The 9,415-nt window shown below is 40.4% G+C and overlaps 1 protein-coding gene across 1 annotated transcript; it reads right to left on the bottom strand.

Annotated features, from left to right (window-relative positions):
- Positions 1 to 1,903: 1,903 nt before the first annotated feature.
- Positions 1,904 to 7,576, bottom strand: LOC149844416 (cysteine-rich receptor-like protein kinase 15). Its single transcript, XM_089994455.1, has 7 exons — positions 6,590 to 7,576; positions 6,336 to 6,464; positions 3,801 to 3,922; positions 3,497 to 3,707; positions 2,929 to 3,169; positions 2,645 to 2,795; positions 1,904 to 2,516 (listed from the first exon to the last, which is right to left on the bottom strand). The coding sequence occupies exons 1-7, from the start codon at positions 7,533 to 7,535 to the stop codon at positions 2,175 to 2,177; spliced, it is 2,142 nt and encodes a 713-aa protein (XP_089850581.1). The 5' UTR covers positions 7,536 to 7,576; the 3' UTR covers positions 1,904 to 2,174.
- Between the last annotated feature and the right edge of the window lie 1,839 nt (positions 7,577 to 9,415).

The raw sequence follows: 9,415 nt of genomic DNA, 5'->3' as shown, positions 1-9,415 counted from the left end.
CTTTTGATAGAGTAGGAGTCGGGTCATGTCAGCTCTTAACTCTGGTGACTCAAGGAATCAATCGTGACTCATTCACCCATCTATTGGATTTGGACCAAGTCATTCAAAGCTTCCCATAATATTCTTCAAGGGCACGTAGGTCCTTTCCAGCCCAACATAGCAGTGAAAAGATCAGGTGAATATTTGTGCATTAAGCACCTGATCACCCTGTGTGGAGCCAAGGCTTGATGAAGGGCAATCTCAGGTGCTTAATGCACAAATTTTGTGTCATGTGATTGCACCCGATTAGGACTCCCATGATGTGCCAAGGAGTAAGGTGAGATGGCCCCTGCAGGCGGAAGCAGATCAGGTCATGCGGAACATGAGCGTTTTTTCTCATGCTGACAAAAGTCAATAAAACCACGTGGCATTCATCCAAAATGCAAACAGACGGCCACGATGTCCGCAAACGCTCATGTTCAGCATGACCTGATCTGCTTCCCCTGCAGGCAATAAATATCAGCCATCTGTCAGTTGAACGGGTCATCTCATCTGTGCCATGGTCTCTCAACGACTTGAGGACTTCAAGAAGTAGGGTTTTTTAATTAGGCTCACTCAACGCATTCGGTCTTCTATCTTTTTATTAATAAGTCTTGGTGTATTGTACCAACGGGGCTACGCTTGTCTGGCAGGAGCTGTTATTGTAAGTCACCTTGTGTTGGGACGTTGCAAGTTCCAATCTAAAATGGTATGGTTGTATAACTGGTAGGGTCTTCCTACTAACCCCAGCTTTCTCTGTCGAAAAAAAAAACTGGGGCTCCGCCTTGTTTGGTAGGAGCTGTTAGTGCACGTCACCTTGTGTTGTGTAACTGGTGGGGGGTGTGCCTAACCCCAGCTTGACTTTCAAACAAGAAAAAAAGTCGGGTTTTGTTTTTTTTCGTGGTCGTTAGCAAAGCTTCATTTAAAACACACCTTTTTCAATAACACTTTGAAAATTAAAAAAAATAAATAAAAATTCAATTTTTTTCCAAAAAAAACAACAGGAAAATTCGTCTTTTTGATAGAAGCATTTAGAACACAAAAGTTTATATTTAAAAATGCTTTTCAGAAAACCTCAATTATGTACCCAACTTGATCGCATCCTAGGCTCAGATCATATAATAATTCTTGAATTTGAATCTTATACTTCATATACCGTATCCTGCTTTTCAAGAAAAAAAAACTCTCTATATATAGAGTTTTCAGAACCCTTGTTGATTCTGAACTACGTTCGCGAAGGAACCGGACTTTGGAAGGGGCAGCCTTTTTTTTTATGCGCCGCTTTACCGAAGAAGGAAAATGAGCTTTGCTCCTCTGGTTGCTAGGCCCTCCTGTGGTTCGCAAGAAGGACTAATCTTTTTTTGTTGCATCTTACACGAGATGCAAAAGAGAAAGCTTGGTCTATCGATGAACAGCAGATTGACTCTGTTGGCATGTGTGTGTGCGTCCAGAATAGGGTCTTATTTGTTATTTGAAAGGCAAGCTGGGGTTAGGCAGACACCTACCAGTAGTACAACTACCATTGGGTTTTGAACCTGCAACGTCCAAACACAAGGTAACGTGCACTAGCTTCTCTTACCAGACAAGAGGAGAGCCCCGTCATCAAACGTGCCATTAGTGTGTTTAACCATTCGAAAAAGGGCCAGGGGGGCAGATTTCTCAATGCGCATGAACAGCCAGAAAACAGGGTGGCCCTTTTCTGGCCGACTCTTTTAATGTTTCTAGTTGGCCAGAGAAGGGCCTCTGGCTGCCCCAGTTCTGGCCGGCCATAGGCCAGCAGACCTCGACCTATATTCAACAAGCCTATTCCTCCCAGTTGTCTCTACTTCTGTTCTTTAATAGATATCAGGCCGTCTAAAGAAGGGATGATTTTACATGATTCAAATTGAGAACTCAAACCCCGCTCAGTATCTAATGAAACTTGTTCACCAACAAGGCCTTTACACAACATTTTTATGAATGGTATCGTCACACAACATCTTGATCCATAGGTAGACGGTGCATAAGATCTTATGGACATGGTGAAAAATGAAACAAAGACAAGCTTGTTACGACGTGTCTAATCCTCTTGTGATTACATGTAAATCAAACTTAACCAGCTGTTTCTCTTCCCCTCCATAAAAATATTTTGCTCACATTTTGATGCAGCAGCGACTCTATCGAACTTCTAGTTCAGTAATTGTCACATCATTTGCAGACCATGGTACTGTGCTAGTTTTGGAAGCACCCGAGGAGATCACAGTGACATGCGACTCACTTTCTGACTGAACTTTGCTTCTTCCCTCCAAAAATGCAGGAGGGGAAGGGATTGCAAGTGTCATTGATGTATTGCCAAGCATGAGAACCACTTGAGACATTACTGGTCTGTCTGCTGCGCTTTCCTGCACACACAGTAAGCCTACATGAATGCATCTTACTATTTCACTTCTTTGGAGTGGTCCTCGCATCATTTTATCGACCAGTTCTAGAGCTCTGTTCTCCCTCCAGAGTCTCCATGCCTACATGATAAGAATCCAAAGTTTCAATATGTGAAGATGGAAGTAAAATTTCAAACACCAGTGCGTGGAAATGGGGCTTGAAGTGAGCAAAAGTTATTGTGCTTGAAGTAACAATACTTCATACTTACATGGCCTACAAGGTCTTCAGCACAATCTAAATTATAGAAAGCAGCATTTCTCTCGCCACTAACAATCTCCAACAATATGACTCCAAAGCTGAATACATCTGATTTAACAGAGAATTGGCCTTGCATTGCATACTCAGGTGACATATATCCACTGCAAGGGGCAGAAACTCAATAAGCAACATGAACTCGATAGTGTGTGAAAAGTTGGCCTAATTAAATTGGGCATGAAGAAAATATAACACATATATAAAAGACTGTGTTAATGAAACAAGAAGCACACTTACTATGTCCCAGCAATTCTGCTAGTATTGCCTTGTGTTTGGTCCAAACCAAAAAGCCTTGCCATTCCAAAGTCTGATATTTTAGCATTCATATCTGTATCTAACAATATGTTGCTTGCTTTCAAATCCCTATGTATAATCTTCAACCGAGAGTCCTCATGAAGATACAGAATGCCCCTTGCTATTCCTAGAATGATCTTAAAACGTGTCACCCAGTCCAGCTGCTCACGTTTCAATGTATCCCCTGTCCATAACATGCACAAGAATCCCAAATCATCATTGAATGTAACAGTATAATCTTAGAAAAGCATGAGACTCCCTTGTTTTGACAGAATTACAGATGATCTTTATATAACCGTGTTGATTATGAGAAACTTGCGAGGGGAATCCATCGCATACTGAAAAAATATTTTATAAGAGGCAGAGCATTCTGATCATGGATGTTCAAATAAAATAAGATCAGGAATTCATTAATGGTACTGTCTAATGACGTGAAATCATCTAGTGCCTACTTGGTGTAGTAAGAGTAAAAGAAGAAAAAGGCAGTCGCAAAAGAAATGAACATACATACCAAACAGAAAATTGTCGAGGCTTTTGTTAGGCACGTATTCATAGATAAGTATCTTCTCTTCTCCTTCAAAGCAACAACCAAGAAGCCTGACCAAGTTCCTGTGTTGAAGTTTTGCAACCAATCGTACCTCATTTTTGAATTCAGTAACTCCTTGTCCAGAATTTCTAGAAAGTCTTTTCACTGCAATTTCCTGACCATCTGACAGCTTGCCCTGTTCAATAAACAGAAAATTTTTCAGTGCAAGTCTTGAGTAATAGTAATGTTAAGAGAAACAGAACATGACTCGGGATAGTTGGGGAATTACCTTGTACACAGGTCCATAGCCACCTTCTCCGAGTTTATTCACTTCGGAGAAGTTGTCCGTCACAGCTCTCACAGTACCCAAGTAGAAGACTAGAGATTCAATGCCTCCCATTTCACCGGTAGCTGCACATAAATTTCATATGATCTGTACCAAATACTTGATACAATAATGATGCTCTTGTGCTAATGTTCTCCACTGTGGAGAACTTGTTTATAAATTTAGTATGCAAATTGTGTTGGCTCCAAACTCACCCATGATTTTAAATGCACCTTTGTTCTTCTCCTGAACAATGCTTAAAATGATTAAATTGGAGCTGGTGGTAGTGGGACAAGGTGGTGATCATGATGGCAGTGGGTGTGAATAGGGCTGGTAAACGAGCCAAACGAACCGAACAGGGCATGTTCGGGCTCGACTCATTTACTAGTGGATTGAGCTTGTGGCTTGGCTCGTGTTCGTGTTTAGCCAAGCCAAGCTCGAACTCGGCTCATCCCTGAATGAGATGAGACGAACACGAGCTGGATCGTGTAAAAACATTTCATGTTATTTATACATAGTATATACATTTTTATATATTATACTTGAAAATATATATCTTTTTATCAATTACACTTAATAGTCCATATTTTGTATATATTTTTCATTCATCCTTCTTTTTTATATATATTTTATGCATTCTTCCTTTTATATATTACACAAAATATATATTATCCATAAAAATATATATTTTATCTATATGAGCACTATCAAGCCGAGTTGAGCTGAACACCTTGTGTTTGGGCTCGACTCGTTTAAGCTAAATGAGCTGCTCGTGGCTCGGCTTGCCAACTATACGAACCGAGCCGAGTCGTGAGCTGCTTGGTTCATTTACCTGCCCTAGTTGTGAATCTTGATGGCGATGCAGATTTTCATCATTATATCGAAATGATGATGGTACAAGGTGATGGAAGATATTGAACAAGATAGCATGATTACAAAAACAACCAAAATGTAGTCTTTTTCATGTCCTGCAAATTAGCTTAAAAAAGTTCTTGACAGCTTAAGGACTAGACAATGGTAGGTCATTAGATAAGTGAGAATAATTTTGGTTCCCCATCATATCCCAAGAACAGGGATTATAAGCCTACAAGAAAAGGGGGTTTATAGTATACCATTACCTGAGAAAAGTGGCAATAATTTCTTCACCTTTTCCCAGCCATGTAACTTCTCATAGGGTAATTACAAATTCTAGACTCCCCAATACCCACAGCCATGCGTATTTATGGTAGGATTTAAGTATTTCGTATGTATCTCAAAGTAAAAATAACATTTTAAACACTTCAGCTTCTCAGCCTGACACAGCTCAATTTAAGTCGAATGAGGTAGCTGGATGATAAAGGAGAACAGATCAAGTGATATGCCAAAACACATTTCCTGCATGTTTTTGGCATATTCACCGTCCATCCTGGCGATCAACGGCAACCACTGTTGATGACGTCTTATGCTGGACTCCACTCGTTGCACAATGAACGAAGGAGATGAATGTCACAGATGGCGGAGATGCCAAAATACAAGCGGAAAGTGTTTTGGCATATCACTGTTCTCATGATAAAGCTTCACTGTCATAATTGAGGGGTTTCAGGCAGGGTATACCCCTAGCTTGCCAATCAAAATAGATAATGAAAAAGCCTAATCCAAGTCTCAACTACAGATTATCTGGCCAGGTATGAGTGCATAACTGGCCGGCCTAGTGGTAAGATTCTAGAATCTAGAATTCCTTGTTCACCTGGCCAAACAAGTCATGGATTGCCCAGCAAATTATTCAACAATATCTTCTGTTTCTCTACACAACGCTTCGAGAAATGGGGGTAGATCAGGTCATGTTGTATAAACCAAAATCATCGCTTATATTCAATTCTCACCACACATCTCCCTTGAGAACTGTGCATTTCATGCAGGAACAGTGAGACCAGAGCCCACACACATCTCTATCAAGTGACATATCTGGTGGGGATTGATTATAACCGAGGAATTGGTCATATACAATACGATTTAACCTCACAAGAATATAACCCATTGATGCTAAACATTTAGCCTAACCAGGACAGAACATTGAAATTGGGGCTGGACTAGTCCCATTAAGTGACCGTGTACTTGGGAAGGTTCCTCGTCAAAAAATAAGAAGAAGAAAGAAAGAAAATTTATCAAAAGGGAAACGATGTTTAGTGTTTTGTTTGCTAACAAGGACTACTCTTGTGCAAGATTGCGATGGGAGTTCACATATGTGGAATTTGCGTGCACCACCAAATGTAAAAATCAAACAATGCTATTCTAACATAGAATGGGACACAGGTTGCCCTGTGTCATACGCCACTATGCAAATAAGGTCGTCCACAATCAATATTGAAAAGAAAAGGATGGCTCCTCTCCTTCCAGATGATCACGGAGTATCTTGTTTAAACCAAAAGGGCAATAGTTTATCAACTAAAATTGTAATAATTTATCTCTAACCAACCAAATAATAGTTGATACTTAAATTAATTGATGTTAGTTGGTTACCATTCGGTGTATCATCTGCTCTCTTCCTCCCAAACAAGCACACCAACAGAACGCATAGCAACAACACCACCGGTACAACGACTGATACAGCGATGACAATAGTATTTTTTGAGGACTTCCCACCAGACCCTTCATACAGAAAGCAAAAACGCACATAATTAAGATAACCATACGTGATAACAAGAAATTATGTTCTCTGTTTCTCAAAATGGAACACAGGAAACGGAAAACACATATGAAGGATGATGGCTCACCTTTATCACCAGAAGAATTACTTGGAGTTTCAGCCACCGGCGGGGCTGATGTAGTTCGATTAGCCGGTGGCGACGGAGTCGGCGTCCTCGGCGGCGCTGCCGTTAAGTTTCCGAAGAAAGGGTAGATCTCATACCTTATCACACAGCTCCCAGACAGAATTCTGGCGCCCTGTCTATCTGAGCAACATTGGGAGACGGTATTTATGGAACTCTTTAAGCAAGAATTGCAGAATTTCATTGACAAGTCCCTTGTGCACTCCACCAAGCCATATAGAGTCACATTATCTGTATACGGGACATCATCAGTGGCGTACATGAGGTTAGCGTTGTTGGTGGTAGCTGATACAGTGATTTTGTTGAACAAGGATTGCACGATCGGTTTGAACTGTGAGGGGTCAGAGATGCCCACGGTGTTCACCAGGGAAAGTTTGGACTCATCTACGACTCCAAAGAAATCGAAGCTATTGTAGCGCAAGAGGCAATTATCGAACCATATGACAGCCATTCTCTTGTTGGGGCACACTTGAACGATCTGTGAAGCAGCAGAGGCTGCACAGCTGCTGCAGTCTTCATTAGAGATGTCTCTGTGGCACTGCACCAGGCCGTGCACTTGGTCTGGGCTCACACCTACCGTGGTGTTGTAGAAACCGGTGAGGGAAGCGTTGGCTCTCAAAGAGGTCAACAGGCGGTTCATGTTATTTTCAAAGGTGCTGTTGGTGGTGTAGTTGAGAGCAGAGCTGGGGCAGTTGGAGTAGGGACTCTGGGCCTCTGCAACGTGGAACAAAGGGAGGAGGAGTAAGAGGAACTTGAGATACTTAATACGGGCCATCACCATGGAGTGATGATGGATGGGCTCAAGGTTGTCTGTTAGATGGGGAGGCCAAAAGGAAACGGCAGGCAGGGTAGTAATGAGAACAGAGGAAAGTTGATTTGCTGGTGCTTGCATATTCAATAGCCGTCCATGATTTTTTTTTATGGTGTCTGTATAGGCTTCTAGTTTGGTGAAAAGGATATTTTAGTCGAGATAGGAACCCAATAAGTTTTTTAAATTCCTGTAAATTGTTTAAAGTTACATTAGTAATGGTGTTCACAGTTCTCACAAATGACACCTCGGTCATTTTTTTTTTTAATTTTTGAAATAGAAAGAGAAACCTCAGTCACTTTCAAAACCCTCGTTTTGTTGACAGGTGAAATGGTGACCATATCCCTACCTTGAAAATTATTGGTTATTACCAACGGAGCAGTTAGTGTAAGTCACCTTGCCCGGGGAAGTTGCAAGTTCAAATCTCAATGGTATTGTTGACCTAACCCAGCTAGACTTTCAAATTATATATATATATATATACACACACAAAAATTGATAGTTGCTCACTCATTAGGTGCTCAAAGGAAGGTCACAATGCTCAACATCAAAGTTCAGAAAAGACTTTTACTGGCACACTAAAAGTGTAAGCCAGCTGTTGAGAAAACAATAGCAGGAAGAGAAGTAAACCAAAGAAGACGATGATTAACATGATTTGGCCATGGAGGCATACATCCATGATGCAACACAGGTAATGCGGTTTTTCATCATAGCTTCAACGTTAGTACACATGATATATGAACACCAAGATAGCCTCAAAGGATAAGCATAAAACAGATTGTGAGAATCTTGTAAAATCTCGATAACCACTACCTTTAGTAAGAGCGTCTGCAAGTTGATCAATGCTTTTAGTGAAAGGTAAGATGATGTCTCCCTTTTGAACCTTTTTTCTAATATAATGATAGTCGATCTCGATACGGTTGGTTTTCTGGTGGAAGACTGGATTTGAAGCAATGTGTATGGCAGACTTATTATCACAATGGATCTTCATGGGATGGCTTGAGGTTATATTCAGCTCATTTAAAATAGCTTTATTCCAAATTAACTCACATGTAATGGCTACCATGGCTCTATATTCTGCTTCTGCACTAGATCTTGAAACTGTGTTTTGTTTCTTGCTCTTCCATGATATTAAGTTGCTCCTGACAAATATACAATATTTTGTGGTGGATTTTTTATCTTCACTTTCGTCCCAGTCAGCATTTGAGTATCCTTCAATGGTGCTATGCCCATTTCTTTTATATAATAGACCTTGTCCTGGATTTTTTTTATGTACCTTAAAATGCGCTTAGCAGCTTTTACATGACACGGTCTTGGAGAGTACATATGTTGACTTATGATGCTGACTGCATAAGAGATGTCAGGTCGGGTAACTGTAAGATATATAAGACGACCAACTAATCTTTGATATTGCTCAATATCCTTTCGAGATATAAGATCTTGATTGAGATTGAATTTAGGATAAGCTTCTATGGGTGTGTCAGAGGGTTTGGCTCCTAGCTTTCCAGTCTCTTTGATCAGATCAAGAGCATATTTTCTTTGACTTGGGAATATTCCTCTTTTTGAATGAGCTACTTTTATTCCCAAGAAATAACGAAGTTGTCTGAGGTCTTTAATGTCAAACACTTTGTGCAAATGAGCTTTGATTTTGGTTATCTCATTAGCATCATCTCGTGTGATGATAATGCCATTTACCTAAATCAGAATGATGGTGAGTTTCCAAAAAGAATGTAAGACAAACAATGAATTGTCTGAAGTGCATCGTTTGAAACCTTTTTTCTCAAGAGCTTGACTAAGTTTCAAATACCATGCCCAGGGAGACCGCTTTAGACCATATATAGACTTTTTAAGTCTGCAAACCAGATTTGGGTTGCCTTCTTGGAGATGACCTGGAGGTAGATGCAAGTAGACTTCTTCTTCAAGATCTCCTTGAAGAAAAGCATTCTTTACATCTAGTTGAAATA

This window comes from Nuphar pumila, chromosome 2, assembly GCF_984573655.1.
Source record: "Nuphar pumila chromosome 2, dmNupPumi1.hap1.1, whole genome shotgun sequence".
Lineage (NCBI taxonomy): Eukaryota > Viridiplantae > Streptophyta > Magnoliopsida > Nymphaeales > Nymphaeaceae > Nuphar > Nuphar pumila.
Note: the sequence above shows the minus strand (reverse complement) of the source record. Positions and strands in the feature narration are given on the sequence as shown.